The sequence below is a fragment of the Manis javanica genome, chromosome 11, assembly GCF_040802235.1.
Source record: "Manis javanica isolate MJ-LG chromosome 11, MJ_LKY, whole genome shotgun sequence".
NCBI lineage: Eukaryota > Metazoa > Chordata > Mammalia > Pholidota > Manidae > Manis > Manis javanica.
Genome location: NC_133166.1, coordinates 56153402 through 56180818, shown reverse-complemented (window position 1 = coordinate 56180818; position 27417 = coordinate 56153402). Strand labels below are relative to the sequence as shown.

Below are 27417 nucleotides of genomic sequence, written 5' to 3'. Positions count from 1 at the left end.
GTGTGGGTATTCTATACAATTAGCACTTCATAATGTGTTTTTATATTCTCTAGTTGTTTTCTCTCTGACTCTCTCCCATTATATTCTAAGCTTCTGGCGATAGAGATCATTCCTTGTCCTTTGTAACTATCATTACACATGGCTTAATGGCAATAACAAAATACAATAATTTAATATGTGACACATAATCAATCCTCAGGTGCCTTCTTTTGCAGAGATACCTTCCCCTACTGATCTTAGAAGCCAGACTCTCAGCACGCACATTCATACCATACCACTCCAGACGGCCCGGACCGGGACCTGCCCCCACATGTGTTTTGCATGTGCAATTGTCCCTCACACCCAAGGGGGGGATGATGTTCCCAATAGTTGCTACAACACCCCACATTTCCTAGTTGCAGGCCCTTGTGTAGGCACTGCTTCCTGTCCCCACTGCCCCCTACAGCAGCCCCCCGACCAGCAACGGGATGCAGCGACGATGAGAAGAGAACTCTGGAAAGACAGAGATGTCTCGTCTTGTGAGTCACGTCTCTCCATTGACAAATAACTGATAAATCAGTGTGCACATCAATTTCCACAAGAGGGATCATAGCAGGTTTATCTTTTATTCAAGTGTTGCTTGAATAAAAACAAAATAAAAATAAACACAAAGATGCCTTGGAGAATCAGTCACAGGGTTCCTCTACGCCTGCGTCAGTGTTCTTCCTCTTTTGTTTGGATAGCTCTTTGATGGCATCTGTCTCTGCAGGAGTGAACTTGGGTGTGAGCAGCACAGTGTCGTAATCAAATTCTTCATCAAGGGAGAAGGGCTGAACTTCATCTCCAAGTATCTGTAAAAGCAACAAAGGAGAAAAGTCATACAATCATTGTAAATAATGATAAAGTTGGAAACATAAACTCCCTATTAATATTAATTAAACTATTTTTAGACTTCAGCACTCTCAGCTGAATAGCTGATTTTAAGTAAAAGAATAAATTCAATTACTCAATATGACCTAATTTAAGCCTCTTAATATGCCCCATTCATACCATCCTGCATCAGAATGAATATCATTAACTAATTCCGCCCACAGCAAGAATCAGAAAGTCTCTCTTGCACACAATCATTACATTTTTACCACTTGTAGTGTTAGGGCTAGAGGCATATGGAAAAACTAAGAGTTATACCAAGATGTGGGAAAATAAAATTCAAGATTTTTATTAACCTTAAATACATGTTCACCATTTACTAAAAAAGACTTGTATCAATAAAACATAATTTTCAAACATAAAAATACTCTGCACTTAATATACCTACTTCCTCAGATAATACATATAATTTCTGGGCCAATACCAGTAGGAATTAAAACATACAGTATCAGCTTACATTGAAAAGTCCAGATCCATTTTCTTACCAAGAATTTTTAAAATATTACAGAATGTATCTATAAGTTGGAATAACCACAAAGATATAGTAATTTTGTATCTTTTTATTCACAGTCTGTGAGTTTAAGAGACTTGCTAAAGGAAGGTAGATTTAAGAAAAGCATATTTTACAATACACAAAAAGAGAATGTCTTTAATCTCATTGTATCACCCCTTCAAAAGTCTCTCTAAAAGCAAATGATGTGTGATACAAGGAAATCATCCAGCACCTCTTTGTAGCTCTACCCTATGTATGGTGATGCTGAAATATGGGAAAACTATGGTTTATGCAAGGATGAAAATAAAAATGCCCTGAAGCTATAATCAACTTCAAATATTTTTGCACAGAGAATTACTCATTGAGTGACTTTTGTAATGTTCTTGAAAATGGAGCAGGTAACACAGAAACAATGTGCTGTTATTAAAGGTGCAAAAAAAAAAAAAGCAAACCACGTGAAAAGGAGGTATCTCCGATCTATCAGTCTCTCTGGCAAGCAGCAACTTTTTAGGTGAGCAGTGCTAATAGCAAACACACAGCCACCTAACATCCTTTCTTAGTACAACCAGGAAGAGAACACATGTCAGAGACTTGCTCTTTTTCCCTTTATTAGACAGTGTCTGTGTGCTGTCCTAATAAAGGTAACGAAGGCAGCTGCTACTGAGCAAGTTTCCCACCATGCCAGCCCCAGTACTAGGAAGCATATGGGCATTAGCAATAATTTTCAAACAACCCCTCTTCTAAGTCTCTGAAAGGTTAAGTAATTTGCCCAAAGCTACATGATTAGTAAGGGAGACGGACAAAATTTGAATACTTCAGCTAAAGCTTCACCTTCTCAAAAACACCGGTAAAAATCAAACTTGAAGTTTTCACTTAGCCAAGTCATAGCTCTTTGGGAGAAAAAATCTTTTCTAAATAAGCTAAACAATTCCAATCGCCTTTAATCATAAAACCGTACTCAAGGCTCCATGTAATATCCTGGCTATCTTTAAAACAGCAGCTGTACAGAGGAAGACAATCAATCTGGAGAGTGAGTGATCTGTCCGTTTGTTTAGTTACTTTCTGAGATTAAGTTTATCATCACCACAGTCAAAGTGATAGTGGGGTAATCTTAAGACCAGCTCAAATGAAGAGACACATTCACAATGAACCAATATGTTCATTTCCTGAATATAAGCATCCTGTCGTCTCCAAATCCACCCAGTGGTAAGCATGGAGGCTTGCAGGCCCAGCCACAACCCCATCCTGAACTGATTCTAACACACCCTGGCAGAGACAGGGAGGAACCCACCTCTCAGACGATGCATTCAGTCTGATGGGGTTCTTGCTGGCCTTTAACACCAGGTGAAAGGCCTGGCATGCACATGACTACCAGGTTTCAGTCAGTCCGTAGCTATCTGTGCCCGCTGCCCTAGGACTTTGAACCACACCTTGAGGCCTCTAAAACCTGCCTCAACCTGGCTGGCCACTCTCACCAGATGCAGTCACTGCCTTCACCTGCCTTCCTCTAATACAGGAATGCAGTTCAAATTAGATAAATCCCGTTGCTGTGCAAAACTCCCATTGATACCACACTATCCTTCTCACTCTCCCTCCACACAACACAAACAAACCCCACAGTCTCACCTCCCTACCTTTACATGTACACCCCATAAACACTTACTGAGTGTTTAATATGTGTTAGATCCTGGAAACAGATGGACGAGAAAAGCAAAATCTGTGTCCACAGGTTTCATAACTTCATGGAGAAGACAGAAGTCAATGAATGAATTCAACATCATGTGCCATGCTCTCCCACAGAGGAAGGCAGAAGGGTTAGAGAAGCACAGAGGGGGATGTACTGAAACTTAACTCACTCAGCCAAGTACTGCCACGCTACAGAAAATCCTACTCGCCTTCCCGTCACCATCCCACTTATCACCCACCTTGTCTTAGTGAACAGATCGAGTGAAGCTTGTACATTGGACTTCTAGGCTCTCTGATAAGGGCTTACTCCCACAGCCAACTTAGTTCTCCTAGATATGACTTAGCCCATCAGCATCTTAGACCTATCCTTTCCCCAAGGTCTCAATATAACTTGCAGTCATAAAATCGAACACTGTGGTACTAGAGACATGGAAAGTTATCCTTAAGTGGAAAAATCTTAGTTTCCTTTAAGTTGTTTTATTCATATACTTAAATTCTGCTCTGTTATGGAGCATGACTTCCTTCATCAGTCATTTGGTGTTAACCAAAACAACAGAAAGGAATAAAGTTTTTAGCTAGTCAATAAATAGACGCCAACATGAGAATTATTCATTATAATACACTTAAAGGCATAAAAATATACTTTAAATGGAAATTTCTTCACTTAGAAACTGAGTTATTAATAGCAGCTTTTGTTAGATTAATTCCCTAGGCAGTAAGTTAAATGCTGAAACATAAAAGCAAGAACCCAAGAATAGTAATAATTTCACTTTTGCAATGCCTTAATATGATACTTAAAGACACTAAACCATTGGAGGTATCATTGCAATGTGGCCAGTACATCTGTGACTCAAAAACTCAGAGGAACAGCCTCTTGCAATCATTCATATATTTTCCATTCTTTCCACAGACACTATTAACTCTGCAGTTAATTTAGGTGTGCAGGTATTGTGCTAAGGTGCCAAGGATACAAAGATAAAGACTTGTATGAAATCACAGAGAAATGAGAGAGACACAAAACAAATCATTATAGCAAAATGTAGTACATACAAATAGTAAGTAGAGTTAGGGGGTGATGGTAATAGAGAAGAGACATGTAACCCAGCCCAGTTTGGAAGGCATTAGGAAGGAATCAGAGAAGGCTCCTTGGAAGAGGTACTACCTAAGCAGAATCTTAAAGGATAATATTAATTAACAAGGTTAAGGGAAGAAGAGCTTTGCAGACAAAGACAGTTCTCATGAGCAAGCCAAGGAAATAAGATTCAGAATTTCATGTGTGTCGAGTTGTAAGTGGTTTGGTGCTGTCAGAGCATAATAAATAAGAGTGTCAAGAGACAGAAATGGTGCCAAATCATGACAGGTCTTATATGCTGTTTATCCTAGAGATGATGAAAAGTCACTGAAAGATTATTCAGAAGCTTGGTAGATACTTGGTTATCTGTGCATTTCAGATAAATTCCTCAGTCTTTCAAATCGTAACTAAGCACCTACAATATGACAGGGGCTGAAGATACAGGTGTGTACAAAACAGAAAGAAGCCCTACATCTAGAGAGGTCTCTTTGAAGATTAAAAAGAGGCAGATTTGGAGTCAGGAGACTAGTCTGGAGCCTGCTGAAGCAATCCAGGAAAGAAAAAATGAGAACAGGACACTGAGCACAGAGTTTTAATTGCACTTGATGACTGCCTGGGATATGGAAAAGGAAGAAGGGCAAGAATGCAGGAAGGGAAGCAGGTAAAGATAAGCTCAGCATTTAACATGTTGATTTGAAGGTACCTAAAGGAATCCAGACAGAGATGTCAACAGGCAATTGAACACACAAACCTGAAGTTCAGAAAAAGGTCTGAAGCAAGATTTACAGATTTGGAGATAAGCTTAAAAAGGAGTAACCTATAGACGGAAACACATCCAAGGATGTGCATGGGAAGAGCCATAGGTTTAGCATGGAACCCTAAGGGATACAAGCTTATAGGAGCAGATGGAGGGAGGCAGGCAAAGAACAATCAGAGAAATATACAAAGACTGAGGAGAGCAGCAAAGTGTGAACCAGGGGACTACAGTGTCAGGGAAGATCAGTGGTGAGAAACACAGTAGGGAGAAGCATTAAAATAAAGACTGAGAAGTATCCATTAGGATTTGGTAATCATAAAGGAATCAGTACCTTTTGTCTGAATATGTCCAAGCAGGTATCTGAAGCCAAGGACATTCTGCAGTATACTGAATGAGGAATAAGGAGAAAGGAAGCAGAGTCAACTGGTAGCGTCAAGTCTAATAGTTTCTGAAATCTAGCTGAAAAGAGAGAAAAGAACAGGCAGTAGCCAGAGAAGGCCCAAGGTGAAGGAGCGGTTGTTTTCTCTTTTGTTTTATTTCTTAAGAATGGGAGAGGCTTGCGCATAAATACATGTTGAGAGGACTCAGGAAACTGCTAGTATCCTTAAAATTGCTCATGTGACTTATTCTAAGGGAATGTTACTCTCTCATTGTTACAGGAGGAATCATTTTCATTCAAAGTACCACACAGGCAAATTAAAGAAAATAGAACTAATGCTCAAATCAATAGCAGTGTTTAGCTGTAGGCTATCTTACAAAATAATATGGTAAATAAACTATCTTTATAGATGAAAAATTTTAGAGTCCCATTATGGAAAGTAGGAAAAACAGGAGATCTCCCATTAAAATACTACCGAAGTTTCTTTTATGACCTTTTCTATGGTTGGATTGGGGGAGGAACTCATAACTTTCCCATACTCCTAATATGAATTCTTTTTGCTGTAGAAAGCTGTTCAAAAGTTCTAAAATTCATTAACAGAGAAGAAAAGAATGACTCTAACAATGTTATTATACCAGAAAATCACCCCCAGTATTAGGGAGGTTTTTTTTGTTGATTTATTTGTTCATTCCATATTTATCGCATGTCTCCTATATGCAAAGCACTGAACTTGGCACTAGTTCTGACTTCTTCGCATTTTAATTATAGTAAGCTAATGAAGACACATCAGTGAATTTAGAGTCTTCCTAGACAAGGGGCACATATGTAATAATTCAAAGTGAAACTAGATGTACACTGCAGATCAGAAGACATCACTGTGAGCTTTGAAATGACAGCTTTTAAAATATAGTGAAGTTGCGATTCTATTTATGTATTTCAGCTGTTGGCTACTGTGGCACACACTGGGAATTTTCTTCCTTCAAGTAAAATTCATTTTAGGGTTCTAAGGTATAAGACTCCAAGGTTTTTAGATTACAAACTGAAATTCTGATTTATTTCAAAGAGAAGAATTTGTGCAATGAAACACCAAATCCCCTGCTACTAAACAGAAAACAACTGTGAATTAAGTTATTAACTTGTTATTTTTGCCTAAGGAGCTGAGAGAAATACGTACATTTCAGGTGTCTAATTTCAAATCTAATTGAAATCTTTTTGTAGTCTCTCAGGGAATAGAATATGTATACTACTAGAAAACAGCTAGTTTCCTTAAAATTGCTCATGTGACTTATTCTAAAAGAATGTTACTCTCTCATTGTACAGGAGGAATCATTTTCATTCATAGTACCACACAGGCAAATTAAAGAAAACAGAACTAATGCTCAAATCAATAGCAGTGTTTAGCTGTAGGCTATTTTAACAATATGGTAAATAAACTATCTTTATAGGTGAACATTTTTAGAGTCCCATTATGGAAAATAGGAAAAACAGGAGATCTCCCATTAAAATACTACAGAAGTTTCTTTTATGACCTTTTCTATGGTTGGGTTGGGGGAGGAACTCACAACTTTCCCATATTCCTAATATGAATTCTTTTTGCTGTAGAAAGCTGTTCAAAAATTCTAAAATGTGGCAAGAAATTATTCACAAATGGAGAGTAGAAGGTTTCTGAAAAACGTTTAACTCTAAGGAAGAAATGTACATGTATGAAACTATAATAAAATTAGGGGAAAAAATTAAATTGGTCCGTCCATACCAGGAAGTTAAAGATTCTTATTAGGCAATTAAGAGTGAATCAGTACATCCAGGATACATTTTCATCTTTTGATATTGAAGTCACAGAAAGAAATTACCATCTCTGGCCACAAAGAGCCCTTTGGTAGGTCCTTACAGGACATATTTTCTAGAAATGGATGATCATGTTCTTTCACTGGCACTGTATACTGTAAAATGAGATTAATGCTATTAAACAAGGCAGAGTTGGTACAGTGTTGTGATTCTAACAGTTCTAAAACAGTTCTATAAACAAATAGTGGTTAGAGATAAAAATCCCAACAAAGATACTAGTATGGATATTCAGAAAACAGCAAAAGTTATTTATCTATGTCTCATGAGTTTGCCAACACAAAATTTGTCATATCACTTTGATTTCAACATTTTAAAAATGTTCACATTTTCTGGGAATAAATTTATATTAATTTTAAAGATACAATCATATACAGGGTTTTAACTTGCATTTTACTGACTATATGACAGATTCCAGAAACCACTCAGTTTTTTTTCTAACCGATCAACTGAAACCATTTTATAACAATTTCTATAATGGCACTAAGTGCCATGACCACTGGCTGGTCTGGTAATGTGTATGGTCACAACTGAAGTCAAGAACACGAACAAGTCTTTAAAAGAAACTGATTCCTCCTAGAAATAACCTTGCAATTTTAGTTTCTTACTACTTAGAGAAAGCAATCTATAATTCAAAAAGCACCTGGAAAAGTGGCTGTCCCTACCAGTTTATCTAGTAACCAGTTTGGTTTAAGCCTGCAGGCATCCTATATTCTTTTGTGATGTTGATGAGCAAAAGTCCTATGAGAAAGGGGCAATTTAAAACTGAAATGTGTGGATTATTTCAGATTGAACTACTGCTTCCCTAACAGAGTATCTTCAAGTGACAAGACTAGTTAGTACCTGAATGATTAAATAATCAAGAAACGCCATAGGAGTTTTAATAGGAAGCAGTAATAAAGTCCTCTACAACTTCTTATGTCTTCCCTTTTATGTCATAGTAAAGAGGGCAATGAAGATCACTACCCAGCACCCTCAGCAGCCTTGGTTAGTACAGAGTAGCTGATGCATGGAAGAGTTTCAAATGATGTCAAAAGAGGACTTTCAAGTTGTATATTCAGGGGTAAACATGTGGCAGAGATTCTACTCTCCCCAGCTTATGAAGCACATGGCTCCATGACATTTCCCAGCCCCCCTTATGGCTGGATAGGAGCATGTGACCGAGTGGTTGCCAGTGGAATGGTAGTAGAAACGAGGAGTCCTGAGTCCTGAGCCTGTGGAGCATGCTGCACCCATGCTCTCATCCCGCCTCTTCAGCTAGGACGGTGGCCTCACTTGGAACATGCACATGAGGACAATATCCTAAAGCATAGCACAGATCCAGAGAGAAGGAACCTAGGTCCCTGATAGGCCCCAAAACAGAGCCACTTGCTTACTTTAAAGGCTCTCACAGATTCTTAACTGAGAGAAATAAACTTCTATCTCCTTTCAGCCACTGAATTATTGTTGGAATTCTCTACTATAGCAGCCTGTCCTTGCCTTAACTAATAAGATGTTTACAGGACCTTGGAAGCAATAATAAAGAGAAAAATGGCCAGTTCAAACTGAAAGAGAAGAAATTGCCTGTCCTTTCAATCGCATAGTGCCCAGGCGGCGCTGTCCTGTAGCATGGCGTGTATCATGAAACCAAAATAGCTTCCACATAAAAAACAGATGTGCTCTCTGTGTTTAGATGAAATATACACAGTAGAGATAGATGGCAGTGAGAGAGACCAAATAAAACAACTTGAATTCTGAATTTTCCCAAATCTGAGAAAAACACAAAAGCACACAGGTATAGCAACATGTCTGCAAAAGGACAAGTTACAAAATCAAGGCATTTCAAGACAGACTGTTTCGTGGGGAGTACCTTGTCCATTTGTTTGCCTGCTCCGTTTGCAGCATGCCTTGGCTTGACTCCAGGCGTAACAGGCTGGGCCACGGAAGGAACGTAGGAAGGCACACGGGCACTTACTTGCTGTTCCACTTCTCCCGGAAGCAGCAACCAACCTGCTGGATACGAAATACTTCACTTGATCTTTTCACCAAGTTCACAAATGACCTACATCATCTAAAAGCCTGTAATAGTCAAAATAATGAAGCAAATATACTTGAGTAAAGTAAGTCCATTTCATAATGCTTGTCTCATTCGGGAGCTTGACTCCAGGGGTTCCCCCTTCTATAAAATAGCAGCCATTCTCACATTCATTTTTATGTTACTGTTGCAAAGTTACATTCCATCCAAAGGTGTGAGAGAAGTGTTTTCTGGGGAATGTCTTGATCACCCCTCACTCCCAGCCAAATTTCTACTTCTATAGGAAAATAAGGCAAGAAGATTCTACTTTTGACTCATTTTCTTATATTTTCCTGAGGAGTGGAGAGAAAGGAAACGGAATGCTGATTTCATTCTGTAACAACATGGCAATATTTCAAAAAAATTTGTATTAAATAATGATGTCATAAGGAAAGCATTTTAACTTTCAACAGAAAAATTAAATACTCTGTCATATTCAGAATGCATGGTCTAATTTTCAACACATTCAAACAACATGTTTCTGGCTTATTAAGCACAACTACAGAAATTTAACAGCTAGTCTTGGTTTTCTGATCAATCTATTATAAGTGGATATGTTTCCTTATTTATGCATGTGTGGCAGAACGTGGACGCGTCACAGACAACCAATGATCTTCCATAGCTTTAAGGGGAACAAAAAACAAACAAATGAACAAAGAAGCACAGCAGGTTTCCTCCTCAGTCTCGGTTTTCACAAGACCAGACAGGCTGCTTCAGCTAGCCAATAACCTGCAGCTGGCTCAGGATGATGCTGCCTGCTCCTCAGTGAGGATCCTAATGAAGACACTAATTAAGTTCTCAGTGGAAGTGATTAATTAACAGGCATGCCTTGGCTGTTACTAGTGGCAGCTTATATAGGGAGATAATTAAGCGGGTATTGATATATATTCAAAAACTGAAACATTTGAAATACATCTCTCACCATTGCAAATATCACCTTCACAAAAACATAATTATGAAATTCTTAAGACTCCAGCAAAAGAGAACATACACAGCCTAGAAACTAAGTGTGGGTGGTGAGGGGAGGTGAAGAAAGTAGTTCTACCTTGATTACTTATTGAAACCTTAAAATATGACCTAATTAATTAGCAGAAATAAAAACAATAATAATAGAAAACATTTACAAGCGGACAGCTTATATGCATTAATTCAGCTAATCCTCCCAACAGCTCTATTACTTCCTGTTTTATAGACAGTGAGCTCTAAGCGCTGAGAGTAACCTCATTCAACGTGCTACAGCTAAAATGTGGCACAGCTGGGCAGTCTGTCTACACAGCCCATGCTCTTAGCCCATGATGTCACATTATGAACTTCTTTTAAATAAGCATTTTCATTATATATATACATATATTATTTAAATCTATCAGATTACACATCCAAACTCACGGCCAAGAAATGTCACTACTGCAGCACATTAGTTTAGTTAGTCATTGTCCTGTACACTAAAACATTTTATACCCAGAGAAATAATATTTTTGAACTCAGTAAGGTTGTTGGAAACACTGGCTTTCTAATTCATCTATGAATTCAAAGCCAGATTCCCTCACTGGGCTCCCTGCTGTAACTGCCTCAGACTGGTATCAGCCTATTTAGGGGTCTGCCAATAAGGAAGACAAGAAGAGAAAAAGGCTCAGGCTTCTTAATGTGAAAACCAATATCTAGCAACCCATTGGCTGCCAGTGCAAACATCAGTTCAAATGTGAAATCAAAATCAATTCCGCTTTCAAAGCTATTTAAAATCTGATTGACAGTACTATGCACTGAGGACAACTCTGCAATTCTCTTGCTGAAATTCTTCACCTCTTTTATATATTTGCAATGAACGTAACATTTTTCAACAAAAATGGTTTCATAAAAACAAACTCTACTGCCATCAGAACAATTCCTTCAAAACAGTAAGACTTAGGGTAAGTCTTTAAATTCTTGTCATTTATTTCTTCAGTGTAAAAGCAAAACGCACACACGCATTATCTATTGGCCAACACAGCACCTTACACATAAATTCTCAACAAATACTTTCAGATAAGAAATGAATTTCCTACATCACAACTTTTAAACTGAATAGGAAGTATCAAGAATGTATCTACCAACAAGACATTGTGGATGGTGTAAATGTATAGTCCTTATCCCCAAAAACTGAATTTTGTTACAGGGATAAGATTCTCACACATAAAATCAATCATAGAATGATCAAGAACAAAACTGAATAGCTTTAATTCTAAAGAGGACAGATTTATATAAAAGTGAAACCAGTATATACAGGAATAGACTAATAAGACATTTCATGAAGAAAGTTACCTTCTCTTTCAGCCATTTTACAGTCTTGGGTTAGTTTTTTATGTCCTCATATCCCCTCTGGGGAAAATTATTGTATTTATGATGGTGAGAATTGGAATTTCTGAAGTCCTCTGTAAAACTTTCTAAAACAGAAATGCTTTAAGACACTTAATCTGATCATTAATTGTAGTTTCTGAAATGACCAAAGGCCTTGTTTTCATCTTAACTAAATATCACCATATTGGTTGATGTGTTCTACAGAGTCAAGGCAACTCTCAAAAATGAATTTTGAGGTTGAAGGGCCAGTGTGTTTTTTTTACACACAGCAGCATAACTCTTTCCAGGTTCCCAGACCTAATTCCAGTGCGTGTGGCAGGGAAGGGGTCTTCCCATGCACAACCAAGGAATTCTCAAACACCAGCAGGGCATCCGGAACTCAGCTCAATTCTGACGCTATCTGCCAGGAGACAGCACCAGATTCCCCAGGTTAAGGACTCCGTCCTACAAGACTGACCTCCACCCCCACTTTAAATGCCAGTCGCAAGCCCCAGGCAGTTACCTGGGCTTCTGACCAACAGGTTACAGATTGAAGGTTCCAGTGATCTCTCCCTTAGGTTCGATTAGTTTACTACAGTAGCTCACAGAACTCAGGAAAACACTTTTAGTGTTTTTTTTTTACCAGTTTAGTAAGGGATCCATAAAGGACGCAAGTTAACAGCCAGATGAAAAGAAACATAGGGCAAAGTACCAAATAAAGGAGCTTCTATCTGCAAAGCTTGGGGACTGGTTCGGTGGCATGTGGATGTGTTCTAGCTCCCCAAGCATGGAAGCTCTCTTAGAGAAGCAGGATGCAAGAGAGAAATATGCTACTCTCATGGGTTTTTGTGAGGGCTTCACAGAGTAGTCATGATTGACTAAATCACTGGCCATTGGCTGATATAACCCCCAGCCCCTGTGCTTGGGTGGGATCCAAAAAGTCTCTCATTAACATGACAAGACATACATTTCACCTTTAAGGCTCTTAAGTGTTTTCAGGAACTGTGGATGAAAAACGGATATACCTGGGAAATATATATTTGGTCATCTTAATAATCAAATATGTATTTCTTATAACTCACCTTCCAGCAAGACCAGCTGAAAATATTCCATTCTCTTCTTTCTCAACTATATAAGAATTTCTAATATTTATAAACTATGTGTTAATGACATTTGTCTTTCTGTATTTAGTCATTTATCAGCAAGTCAAAAGCTATAATCCTATAATCGAATGCTGCATTAAAAAGTGATCTACCTGACATTTGGTAATTTAAACAACAATAATATTTCATCTTTCTGGCATATTTATAAAACTAACCTATCTGTTCCTTTGTTGCCATGTAGAAATGGCCAAAACTTCCTGAAATTTTGGGCAACCCTCCAAGACTAAAAATATATATAGATAATAAATGCTTTAGTAATCCAGACCTCTTCTTCCTATAACTTCCAGTTGTGGTAGTCCATCTCAATGATTTTTGCTCTTAAAAATTTTTGAAGATTCCAAAGAGCTTTTGTTTATGTTGGTTATATCTACCAATATTTACCCCAGTAGAATTAAAACTGACAAATCTTCAAATAATGTTTATTAAATCATTAAAAAGTAATACCACTATAGTAAAATAAATATTTTAATGAAAAAAAATCTATTTCCAAAAACAAATAGTGAGGAGAGAAGCACTGTTTTACATTTTTTTTAAAGTTTAATGTCTGCCTTAAGAAAGCTTGATTCCATATTAGCTTCTGCATTCAATCTTTGGAATCTGTTGTTTCAACTGAAGTAAATGAAGAAAATCTAGTCTCACACAGATATGTGGTTGCAAAGCCAAGAGTACATTAATAGTCATTTTATATAATTGTAGTTGTTCTTTGATACTATGCCAGATTTGACAAAATGATAGGTTTAAAAATAGTTTCAATGTACAATCTGAAACCATTTAAGTGAATTTTTCATACTGTTATATTAAAATTAATTGGTTTATCTTACACCCTGAATGGACCTTCCTCCTATGCATGATTTTGTAACATCATAAATTGGTCATTTGGAAAATATTAGTTCACTGTTTTATGTAGATCTTCCAAATGTTGACATATTTCATTACGCAGTATAAAAATAACATTAGCTAACACCACCAATTTTATCAGAAAAGCCTTTAAATATTGGGAAGCTGTCAAGCTCACAGTACTGGATACAAGTTTTCCAAAAACCCAATTTGCACATGATCCATTGCCAATTTTATCATTGGCAATGAATCAACTATTAGTTGTTTGCCTGGAAGAGACAGGCTCACTTCATGCATTTTTGAAAATTATAGTTTGTCTGTCAGTCATTCTTTCAAGTAAAACTGTTACTCCATGAGAGAAAGAAAGAAAAAAACTAGTTCAGCATACACTCGGTCACACAAATGTTTTTCTATGACACAACTACTGTATTTCAGGATGTAGCAGAAAAGCTCTATGCATACTTATTATTTCAGCACACAAAACATTTTAAAAGGTGCCATCAAGGACCAATAATTAATAATATTAATTTTTACCACCTCATCAAGGACATTTTCAATAGAAACTAGCCTTTGTTTTAACTATAAATTCATGAAAGTGAAAATGACACTGATTACTAATATGGTTTGGTGCCATTACTTTGATTCACACTAAATGACCAGTATCTTTACCTACATTGCTTTTGCTACATCAGTGCAAACATCAATACATCTAACCTTCAGATCTTGGGGTTTCCCAAGGAGTTCCCAGACCACATCCTCTGGGGTCTGCTGGTCTAGCTAAAATCAGCCCAACTCTCCAACCATAAACACTAGCAAAGCTGGATAGATTACCAAAAAAAATCAACTATTTAAAGGCATTAGTGAGCTACCAAGGCAGCCCAGGACTTGAGAGGCCAAGTTCTCAGTGAGAAGGAAAAGTACTGAGGAGTGAGTCCACATCCTGCTTCACATCCTTAGAGCCCTTAGAGTGGGGTCTCAGAGAGTAATCCCTCAAGACATCTGTCTAGAGATGATTCTCAGCCTCAACTGCACATTAAAATTACCTGGAAAGCTTTAAAACAGACACACATCAGACCACTAAGAAAGAATCTCTAAAGGCACCAGGTGTTAATATTTTTTTAAAGCTCTTCAAGTAATTCCAGTGTGTCTATAAGGTTGAAAACCACTGTATAAGGCAAGTCTGGGCTAAAGCGTGTCTACTATAAAAACGGTGGCACAGACACAGAAGAGAGGGCATAGACCTTCCAAACAGCAAGCATCCAAAAGAGGAGACAAAGGGGCTGATCCATATATACATAGTTTCTTTTCCCAATATCTCCAATTAGATAAATAAAGCCTTCCTTTCCCCTTGGGCAGACATAGATGGAGGAATTATTGAAAGAGCAGAATTATCTTCCCACCTCTGTTCTCTTCTCAGAAATAGAATGGAAGTTTCCTCATGCAATCATGAGGACTGGGCAGCAGCTCTGCCCTTGTGGGTGACATAGCTTCCAAGCTGGACTTTAATAGGTTGATAAGTCTGCACATATAAAAATCGAAAAACAGTCTTAGAAGAGCATTTTGAAGCAAAGGTTTTCCCCTCTCAATGTCTTTAGTCATCTTCTAGGTGATGAAAGAGTAATTTTTCACAGTCTAAGTATAAAATAAATGAATTGCCTAAGCTATAAATTGGCTGAAATATGTCATCTCCTCCTGGCTCAGGACTTTTACACATGCTATTCTTTATGCTGCTCCTATACTGTCTTACTCTACCCTTCCCCTCACCCCACCTTCTCCATATAGTTAATGGTTACTCATCCTCTAGACCTCAGGCTCTCAGACAGCTTTCTCTGATCCCACAAATTTAAGTTCCCCTACCATATGCTCTCATGAGATCTAGGACAATCTATAATCATACATTTGTGATTATTTGTTTAAAACCTGATTCCTCCAATAAAACATAAATTCAGTGAGGACAGAAAACAAATTTGTTTTATTCTTCATTATATTCGAGGCTTCAGGCAGTTTTTAAATATCTGTTGAATAAGAGTCCTAGGTCATTTCTAGGCTGCATAAAGCTGCTTAAAGTTGAAAATAAGGAAAGGCTTAAAAAAAAAGAGGTGCTGATGCCTTCATTAGAACTGGGAGTACTGGGAGTACTGGAGAGTTTGAAAATGAAAATCAAATAAGGCTGTCTGTCCTTGAACAGGAATCAGTTGCCCACTCTCACCCAACACAATCAACCACAACATAAGTACACCCACTTGTCAAGAGACCTGGATAAGACAGTATAATTCCAAGAACTAGACCTCAGAAAAGTTTCAGCCAATTGCACTCAGCCAAAGAACAGATGGGACTAACTGATGGGTACTGGGTTGGTGGTGGGTGGGGAGGGGAATAAAGGCAACCAGAAGATTCTTCCTACTCTAATGGCCTCAGAATAATAACTAATACCTATTCCAAATAACACTTTTTCTAGGTGACAGACTGGGGCATGACAGTACCCATCAGGGTAACTATCTTATCTCAAATTCAAAGGAGGAAAAGTGGTTAAATTCGAGGTCAAATAAACAGAGGGTGCCAAATCTGTGGCAAACGTCACCCTCAGACAATCGCTCAATACCCTGCACTGAGCTGGCGCCTCTGCACAACTACCTCTGCCTGGGCTGAGGTAGCCAAATACCAAATGATAAGCCAAATACTGGGGGAAAAAAATCATGCTTCTGAATCTTGGAGAATATTTATGAAAGCAAATAAGGTGAACAAAAAAAGTTAGTGATGGAAAAACAATACCCAACTCACTTCCTTGTTGCCCCAGGCAAATCTGTTGCTTAAACAAAAACAACAGAATCTAATCAGTAAACTTCTCAGCTGCCAAAATTATACAAGCTACTTGCCTATTTCAAATGTCACATTTCCCATCTGATATAAATATTTGCCTTCTGCTCACATTCCAGAAGTGTAATACAAATTAGACCCAAACTAAAATTCACCTTGGCACAAACTATTTGATTTTTTTTTCCCTTTCCAATGACCCAGATTGTGCATTATGAAAACTGTGAAACCCTGCGGGTCTTTTCTGTAATTGGAATAGATCACTGAAGCCTGGGTTGACACAGCCCAGGCTTCTCAGATTACTTTAGGCATGGGAAGATCTAGACTAGCTCATTCAAGTCCAGAGACTTGGTTCAGCCTCAGTAACATTCTATACACAAATGCAAGACTGCCTATTATCTGATTTCTGGGAAAATCATACAAGTGAGACTTTTTATGCAATTTTTTAAACTAAAGAAATAGATCTGCCAATAAAAAAAAAAGACCTGCAAAAATGTTTAAAGAAAACAATGTGAAAATAATGGAAACAGACTAAAAAGCTAATTTAAAAGATTGGTAAAACCAAAATCAGTTTGTTGGCTTTGCAGGCTTATGTCGGGACACACACCTACTCATTACTGGCAGGAAGCAAGAAATTTAAACCATTACAAAAATGCCCAACCCATGCACTTTTGTGTCCTTCTGTAAAATTAATTTTATAAGTGTACTAACTACATGCAGAATAGAATCATTTGTGCCTAGTGCCATCCACAGATGAACTCTGGCAGAATCCTCTGGGGTAGTGGTTTAAAATGCAGATCACTAGATCCACTAAAGGTCTTCTGAATTAGACCCCCTCTGTGGAAGAGGACCCAGAAATCTGCATTTTTAAAAAGCTTCCCCATCCCCAATTCACCCAAAACCCTAAAACAGTGTGCTTGCTCTACAAACTCAGCTTCCTGGTAAGTCTTTAGCTATCCTTTCTAAACCAATCAGAGTCCCTAAACTGCTCTAACATAGAAATCCAGAGCTGCTTAGGGTATTAAAGTTAAGAGAACCTATCCCCGGAGTATGTGATTCTTTTAGACCCCTAATCTCATTTGAACCAAGTAAGGAAAAATTCTGTGAAGTCTTCTGGTTAATAGAGTGCTTGAAAAACAATCCCTTCAATGGAGAGGTGTGAAGCTTGGAAAAAATATAAAAATAATTGCTTCCAATTATTCTCAAAGTCAGGTAACTAGAGAAGCCAGAGCATGCATGGACTTATACAACTCATTTTCATCCCCAAAACAACTACAACCAGCACTGTAACTCCTCTGTGATCATAAAACCCACCCTCCCCAACAACAATAACTGTTTAGTCATGTTTATGACTACCTGAAGAATATTAACAACAATTAAACACCAACAAACAAACCCCCCATGGAAACTGCCCCTTCCCAAACATTCAATATTGACTTTGAGATATTCTTACATATTAAATTAGGAATAAGAGTTTTGAAAACAACTCTAATTTTGTACATATTTCAAAGGATCTTCATACAACAAAGGATACCTATGCTTACACAGAAATGTTAAGCAGGAAAGGAAAAAGCTCTCATCTACATAAACATCAATGGACTATCATTAATCCTCTCCCAGCTCAGCCTATGTGGGGAAAATGCCCCATAAGAAACATTTACAATATATCTCTAGTCTGAAGCATTTCATTTATATATTTAAAAAACATTTATAAAAACAAAGATTTTGATTTTATTTTCCTTTATTTTATGATCAACTGGATATTTGATGTTTAATATCAATTGATATTTTTTGTATCACTCAAAAATAATCTCAGTTTATAACATATTGTTTCTAAGAAATAAGGGTTTGACTTAAATGGCTCTTCTTGAGATAATTATCCAAAAATCAATCATATGGTAAAAGGAAGGAGGTAGGAAACTTTATTTAAGACAAAAAGACTTTACAACCTTCAACAGGCTTTGACCTTTCAGTTGAAATCTTTGTTATTACAAAAGAAATTGCAGGACATGAGTTTTCCTATCTCTGGGAACACAGAGGTAGGGATTGAAAAAAAAAAAGCTGTCTAAAATCTTATTTGTTGTTTCTAGAAAGAGGTCAAGCAGTATAGAAAGGAAACAGAAAGCATACCCTCGTTCATTTGAGGCTTAATCTGTTCATCCAGGTCCAGATCTTCTACATCTAGGAAATTGTCTACCTAGAAAAGTATTAACATCATTTTTATGCATATTAGACCAAACAAAAAAATATAGTTAAGAATCAGTGAATCCATTCCCACAACACTCAAGTGAGCAACTGAATTCACTTTTCTCATTAACTTTTGAGTCCCAGTTAGAGATCTCTGTGTTCACTGTGCTTTCCCAGAGACTTCTGAAAGAAGCAGTAAATTTGAAAGTTGGCCTGATTTTGTAGGCACCATAGTAGGGTCTCTATACAGAAAGCGAAAAAAACAATCTAGGGAGTTTTTGAAAAGGGGCTTTGTTCCAGATTCTATCCCAGAATATATGCCACCAAGAAGGCAGTCCAAAACAGTGTCTCTTATTTTTGGTTTGGTTTTGTTGCATTTACTTCTCAAGCAAATGATGGTGTTGGATCTGCCTATTATCATAACAGCATACGTTTTACTCTAAAGAGTCAGAGAGAAGAAACTAAAGAAAGCAGCAGAGAAAGGTTCATTTAAAACAGAATCATCCTGCCCCAGGTAGATCAAAAGAGAGGTGAGCAGGGCAAAAAATCAAGTGTCCTCTCTTTCAAGCAAACAAAACTGAAAATCACTTCAAAGACTAAAAGCAGAACAAATAACCTTTACAGACACAATAGCTGCATTTCAATGAAAAACTATTCCACGTATAATACTGCTTTCCAAAGCAAGCTGACAATGAGACATTCTAGATTAACAAAATGGTAACATTTTAGATGGAGACTAATTCATCTCCTGTGAATATCAAAAAGTGTAAATAAGAAAATGATTTCACCACTGTCATGAAGGAGAGCTAGTAAAGGCATAATGTCAAAATACTTTTTATACTCATGATGAAAACATATGCATAACAAAATGCCATTAAAATACAATTTAGATCTCATAATTGGAATTTAAAACACACCCTGGGTCTTTCTTCCCCCAGCTCTACTTGGGAGACCAGAGCTCTGACACAGCAATTAAAAATTGTAGCTTCCATTGTAAGTACATAACTGCAGTTTCTTGGCATCCAAGTGACAGTAAAAAGTTATCCTCCATATGATACTAGTACTAAAACTTGAGGATCTTTTGTATGGTCGTTTCTTTTAGCTGTCTACATTTAGAGAGACTAGAGTTGTTTCTCTTTGAAAGCACCCCTTCCATTTGGTAAACTTTGAGAAGAAAAGATCCAGAACTCAACCAAATGTAACTTAAGACATTCAAATACCAATTACAAAAAAGAATAAGGACAAAAGTATAAAGACAAATATCTCCAATATTATGTGAGAGATAGCAAGTGAGTCCTGCATTTTTTTTTGTATGTTTCTTTTGTATGTACTTTTCTGTAGGTATTTTTTGCCATGGAGGAAAACTGAATCATGCCTTACCTTCACCTTTCCTGCCCGATTCAGATCACCTTGAAAGAAACTGCCAACTTTTTGGCCTTCATCTATCACTATCTTAAAAAAACAGTGAGGACATATTGATGGGAATATGAAACAACAGAAAATAAAGGCACTGATCTTGTAGCCCTTCAAGCAATAAAACTCCCCTTCCAGATTTTGTTAATTAGCTATGCATGACAGATCAGATTCACTAAGTCATAGCAGTGGTCAGGGAATAGGTTTTAGGAGGTCTGACTTCTACTTCTGTCCTCTAGATTCATCCACAGTATAACCTAGAGTAAATTACTTAACCACAGTTTTCTCATGTGTAAAACAGGAACACTTCCCACCTTATTCCCCACCTCCCAGCCCATCCCAAATGAGCCTCTGAAGGACAAACAAGAGAATGCTACTACAACATTTTCCAGTTATTAGGAAAAAATACCATTGAACAATTCCTGCCTCTCACATGCTGGTTAAAGAACTAAGAGAAAACATAATTCTAATTGCCAGTGATTACCAGTAGAAAGTGAATGCTCTAGGGAAAAAAAGGTCTTATCCCATAATCATCTCACCAAAAGCAAGCTCTGGAATTAAAGAATTGCAGACCCACAGGAAAAAGATGGCAGCATGAAAAGTGAGGCAGAAACCTCCTCCAAAAACCATACATAACATGAAAATATAGCAAAAACAATTAATCCAGAAACAGAGACCCAAACACTGCAGAACAGACTGCCTACATCAGGGAAAAAGAGAAGACCTTACAGAAAAGGCAAAAGTAGCAAAGCTGCGATCCAGGGGAACCCAACCCTCCCCTGACCCAGCTCACAGGTGGAAGGAAGAGAAACAGAGCAGGGAGAGAGTAGAAGCCCAGGACTGCTAAATACCAACTCCTGGAGATTTGCTCCAGAAGCACAAACCCACATTACATGGTGCTCTGGAGATTAGTGGGGTTGGAAAGCAAAGACAGGGAGGATACTCATAGAGACTGAGATTCCAGCTGCTTATGAAGAACAGGTATACACAACTGGCCCCTCTGGGACAAAGGAAAAGTGAGCACTTTGAAAGACTTCCAAACAGCTAGGCATTAAAGGGGCAAATATTACACAGAGCTTGTTGCTCAGGAGAAAGAGCAAGTGGAAAAAATTGTCCCAACACGCTCAGCCTGGAAGGTTGGGAACTCTCAGGAACTTCAAACACTCCATCACCCTGGCTGGCAAAGCAGCCCCAAGGCCTGCCACAGTGATACACAGTCTGCTGCTCCTTCCTCCTGGCAGGCATTGGTCCCACACACCTGCTGCCAGTGCCATCATACCATAACAAAGAGGCTCCTCCCTGGCAGTGGAGGCAGGCATTACAGCCAGGAAGCAGGAAAGAGCTCTTTCCCTCTGGCAGGCACTGTTTCCACTTGCCTGTCCCCCACTATAGCTACAGGTGCTTAGCAGCTAGAGAAAGTAGAGCTCTGGGCATGAGAGGGCACTGCCTACACAAAGTTATTATTCCAGAAGAATTACTAAAAAAATTAAAGAGCAAAGAAAAATTTGTACAAAGATACAGCAGAAGACTCCAAAAAGAAGGCTAAGTGAAACTGAAATCATCAATGTTCTCCATAAAGACTTCAAAATAAAAATCATAAACATGCTCATGGAGCTATAGAAAAATATTCAAGATCTCAGGAGGAGTTCAAGAAGGAGATAGAAACTTTGATGTAGTATCTGAAATGAAATACAGTGAAGGGATTTAAAAGTAGATAAGATGAGGTAAAGGAGATGGTAAATAAAATAGAAATTAGAAAACAGGAAAACAAAGAACCTGAGGCACAGAGAGAAAAAAATGATCTCTAGGAATGAAAGAATATTAAGAGAACTGTACAACCAAAAGAATAATATTCACACTATAGGAGTACCAGAAGAAGAGAGTGAAAAAGGGATAGAAAGTCCTGTTGATGAAGTAATTGCTGAAAACTTCCCCACTCTGGGTAAGAAAACAGTCTCACAGGTCATGGAAATGCAGATATCTCCCAACACAAGGGACCCCAGGAAAACAACACCAAGACATATAATAATTAAAATGGCAAAGAACAAGGACAAGAGAGAGTATTGAAAGCAGCCAGAGAGAGAAAAAAGATCATGTATAAGGGAAAGCCCATCAGGCTATAGCAAACTTCTCAGCAAAAACCTTACAGGGCAGAGGGAGTGGCATGACATATTTAATGCAATGAAACATAAGGGCCTCCAACCAAGAATACTCTACCCAGCAAGATTATCATTTAAATTTGAAGCAGGGATTAAACACTTCAGAGATAAGCAAAAGTTGAGGGATTTTAGCCCCTACGGACCATCTCTACAGTGTCTTTACAGAGACTGCTGTAGATGGAAGTGCTACTAAGGCTAAATGGCTCTCATTAGAGAAAATAAAACAGTAAAAGAAGTAGACCAATTCATTACTAAGCAAAAGAAAAATTAAATAAACTACCCACAAAGTCAGTCAAGGGATACACAAAAGGTACAGAATATGACAACTAATATATAAAGAGTGGAGGAGGAGGAAGAAGAAGAGAGAAAAAAAACAACCTTTAGAATATGTTTGAAAGAGTATAAGTGAGTTAACTTAGACTCTTAGATAGTAAAGAAGCTGCCCTTGAACCTCTGGTAACCACAAATCTAAACCATGCAATGGCAATAAGTATATATCTATCAATAATCATCCTAAATGTAGATGGACTGAATGCACCAATCAAAAGACATAGAGTTACAGAATGAATAAAAAGTAAGACCCAGCTATATGCTGACTACAAGAGACTCACTTCCAACACAAAGACATACAGAGACTTAAAAATGAAGGGATGGAAAAAGAAATTTCATGCAAATAATAGGGAGAAGAAAAGCAGGAGTAATAGTACTTATATCATACAAAATAGATTTCAAAACAAAGAAAGGAACAAGAGACAAAGAAGGACATTACATAATGACAAAGGGGTCAGTCCATTAAGAGAATATAACCATTATAAATATCTATGCATCCAATATAGGAGCACCTAAACATGTGAAAAAAATACTAACAGAATTAAAGGAAGAAATAGAATGTAATGCATTCATTTTAGGAGACTTCAACACATCACTCACTCCAAAAGACAGATCAACTAGGCAGAAAATAAATAAGGAAACAGAGGCACTGAAGAACACATTAGAGCAGATGGACCTAACAGACATTTACAGAACACTTCACCCAAAGCAGCAGGACACATATCTTCTCAAGTGCACATAGAATATTTTCCAGAATAGATCACATAAGGTCATAAAAAGAGCCTCAGTAAATTCAAAAAGATTGAAAATGTGCCAACCAGCTTCTCAGAACACAAAGCAATGAAACTAGAAATAAATTATGTAAAAAAAAAAAAAAAGACCACAAGCACATGGAGGGCTAACAACATGCTCCTAAATAATCAATGGATCAATGACCAGATTAAAACAGAGATCAAGCAATATATGGAGACAAATGAAAACAACAACTCAACACTGCAAAACCTGTGGGACACAGCAAAGGCAGTTCTAAAAAGAAAGTATATTGCAATACAGGCTTACCTCAAGAAAGAAAAACAATCCCAAATGAACAGTCTAAACTCACAATTAATGAAACTAGAAAAAGAAGAACAAATGAGGCCCAAAGTCAGCAGAAGGGGGGACATAATAAAGATCAGAACAGAAATAAATAAAACTGAGAAGAATAAAATAGAAAGAATCAATGCAACAAGGAGCTGGTTCTTCAAGAAAATAAATAAAATAGATGAACCTCTACCCAGACTTATCAAGAAAAAAATAAAGTGATTTCACATAAATAGAATCTGAAATGTGAAAGGAGAAATCACTACAGATACCACAGAAATAAAAAGAATTATTAGAGAATACCATCAATAATTATATATTAACAAATTGGATAACCTAGAAGAAATAGACAACTTTCTAGAAAAATACAACCTTCCAAGACTAACCCAGGAAGACACAGAAAACCTGAACAAAAAACTTACCAACAATTAAATTGAATTGGTAATAAAAAAAACTGCCTAAGAACAAAATTCCTGTACCAGATGGCTTCACCACTGAATTTCATCAAACATTTAGAAAAGACCTAATACCCATCCTTAAAGTTTTCCAAAAAAGAGAGAGGAGGGAATACTTCCAAACTCATTCTGTGAGACCAGCATCACTCTAATACCAAAATTAGACAAAGACACTACAAAAAAATTAAATGGCAGACCAATATCCCTGATAAACATAGATGCAAAAATACTCAACAAAATATTAGCAAACCAAATTCAAAAATACATCAAAAAGATCACCCATCATGATCAAGTAGGATTTACTCCAGGGATGCAAGGATGGTACAACATTCAAAAATCCAGCAACATCATACACCAAATCAATGAAAAGGGGCTTTGTTCCAGATTCTATCCCAGAATATATGCCACCAAGAAGGCAGTCCAAAACAGTGTCTCTTATTTTTGGTTTGGTTTTGTTGCATTTACTTCTCAAGCAAATGATGGTGTTGGATCTGCCTATTATCATAACAGCATACGTTTTACTCTAAAGAGTCAGAGAGAAGAAACTAAAGAAAGCAGCAGAGAAAGGTTCATTTAAAACAGAATCATCCTGCCCCAGGTAGATCAAAAGAGAGGTGAGCAGGGCAAAAAATCAAGTGTCCTCTCTTTCAAGCAAACAAAACTGAAAATCACTTCAAAGACTAAAAGCAGAACAAATAACCTTTACAGACCTAGAAGAAATAGACAACTTTCTAGAAAAATACAACCTTCCAAGACTAACCCAGGAAGACACAGAAAACCTGAACAAAAAACTTACCAACAATTAAATTGTTGGTAACAAAAGAAGAACAAAAATCACACAATCATCTCAATAGATACTAAAAAAGCATTTGACAAAATTCAACATCCATTCATGATAAAAACTCTCAACAAAATGGGTATAGAGGGCAAGTACCTCAACATAATAAAGGCCATATACCACTGTAAAGTGAAAAGCTAAAAACTTTTCCTCTAAGATTGGGAAGAAGACAAGGATGCCCACTTCCGACTTTTATTCAACATAGAACTGTAGGTCCTAGCCACAGCAATCAGTCAACACAAAGAAATAAAAGGCATCCATATTTTTGGTAAGGAAGAAGTTAAACTGTCACTGTTTGCAGACAACATGATATTGTACAGATGAAATCCTAACGAATCCACCCCAAAACCACCAGAACGAATAACTAGATTCAGCAAAGTTGCAGGATACAAGATTAATACCCAGAAATCTGCTGCATTCTTATATATTTAGAATAAACTAACAGAAAGAGAAACTAGGAAAACAACTCCATTTACAATTGCATCAAAAAGAATAAAATATCTAGAAATAAACCTAAGCAAGGAAGTGAAAGACCTATACCCTGAAACTACAAGACACTCATGAGAGAAATTGAAGAAGACACCAATAAATGGAAATGCATCCCATTCTCATCGATAGGAAGAATATTGTCAAAATGGCCATCTTCCCTAAAGCAATCTACAGATTCAATGCAATTCCTATCCAAATATCAACAGCATTCTTCAACGAACTAGGGCCAATAGTTCTAAAATTCATATGGAACCACAAAAGACCCCGAATAGCCAAAGCAATCCTGAGAAGGAAGAACAAAGCTGGGAGGATTACACCCCTGACTTAAACTTGACTACAAAGGCACAGTAACAAAACAATTTGGTACTGGCATAGGAACAGACCCATAGATCAATGGAACAGAATAGAGAGCCCAGATATAAACCCACACATATATGGCCAATTAATATATGATAAAGGAGCTATGGATATACAATGGGGAATTGACAGCCTCTTCAACAACTGGTGTAGGCAAAACAGGCCAGCTACCTGTAATAGAACAACACTGGATTATTATTTAACTCCATACACAAAAGTAAACTCAAAATGGATCAAAGCCCTGATTGTAAGTCATGAAATCATAACTCCTGGAAGAAAACATAGGCAGAAATCTCTTGAATATAAGCACAAGCAATTTTTTCCTGAACACATCTTCTTGGGCAAGGGAAACAAAATAAAAAATGAACAAGTAGAACTACATCAAACTAAAAAGCTTCTGTTCAGAAAAGGACACCATCAGCAGAACAAAAAGGCACTCTACAGTATGGGAGAATATATTCATAAATGACTTATCTAATAAGGGTTTAACATCCAAGATATATAAGGAGTTCACTTGCCTCAACACCCAAGAAACAAATAAACTGATTAAAAAATGGGTGGAGGATCTGAACAGACCCCTCTCCAAAGAAGAAATTCAGATGGCCAACAGGCACATGAAAAGATGCTCCACATTGCTAATCATCAGGGAAATGCACATTAAAACCACAATGAGATATCACTTCACACCAGTTAGGATGGCCAACATCCAAAAGACAGGAAACAACAAATACTGGTGAAGATGCAGAGAAAGGGGAACCCTCCTACACTGTTGGTGGGAATGTAAATTAGTTAAATTAGCTAAAAATAGAAATACCATTTGACCCAGTAATTCCACTTGTAGGAATGTACCCAAAAAAAACAAGATCCCAGATTCAAAAACACATATGCACCCCTATGTTTATTGCAGCACTATTTACAATAGCCAAGATGTGGAAGCAACCTAAGTGTCTATCAGTAGATGAATGGATAAAGAAGAGGTTGTACATATACACTATGGAATATTATTCAGCCATAAAAAGAAAACAAATCCTACCATTTGTAACAATATGGATGGAGCTAGAGGGTATTATGCTTACTAAAATAAGCCAGGCAGAGAAAGACAAGAACCGAATGATTTCACTCATTTGTAGAGTATAACAACTAAGCAAAACTGAAGGGATAAAACAGCAGCAGACTCACAGACTCCAAGAAGGGACTAGAGGTTACCAAAGGGAAGGGTTTGGGTAGTGTGGGTGGGGAAGGAGAGAGAAAGGAATTAAGGGGCATTATAATTAGCACTCACAATACAGGTAGGCCACGGGGAAGGCAGTACAGCATGGAGAAGACAAGTAATGACTTTATAACCTCTGACTACACTGATAGACAGTGACTGCAATGCATTGGGGGGTAACTTGATAGTATGGATGAATGCTGAAACCACAATGTTGCACATGTGAAACCTTCATAAGATTGTACAGCAATGATACATTAATAAAAAAAAGAGTTGTAGGCCTCTGCTGTACATAAACACATTTCTAATGCTGAGATTTTATATACCACAATCTGATACATAGTTATCACAGGGAAGACATGATGAGGTAGAAAGCAGAAATTCAAATGGCTTAACAAGTAGAACAGTTTCCACAAGGATAGTTAAAAACCAGAGGTAAGGAGAGCATGAATATACTCTATTCAGTTTTAGAGGTTTGGGAAAGTGCACCCAACATTTATTGACCAAATCTTCCAAAAACCAAGATAATAGATTCTACTTTTAAGTTGAAAGAGATGAATTCAAAACAAGTAAAAGAAACT

General features: G+C 37.4%; 1 protein-coding gene across 11 annotated transcripts in view; it reads right to left on the bottom strand.

Annotated features, from left to right (window-relative positions):
• Positions 1–586: 586 nt before the first annotated feature.
• IFTAP (intraflagellar transport associated protein) overlaps positions 587–27417 on the bottom strand; it is a 71012-nt gene continuing 44181 nt past the window's right edge. For 6 of the 11 annotated variants that reach the window (XM_073216415.1, XM_037020102.2, XM_073216419.1 and 3 more), the window contains 4 exons: positions 18449–18515; positions 8988–9130; positions 5249–5304; positions 587–830 (listed from right to left, as the gene is read on the bottom strand). In XM_073216415.1, coding sequence (XP_073072516.1) covers positions 683–830; positions 5249–5304; positions 8988–9130; positions 18449–18515 — 414 coding nt within the window. In that variant the 3' untranslated portion in view covers positions 587–682. The remainder of the gene's footprint in view (positions 831–5248; positions 5305–8987; positions 9131–18448; positions 18516–27417) is intronic. The other 5 variants (XM_073216421.1, XM_037020113.2, XM_073216422.1 and 2 more) reach the window with 4 other exon arrangements.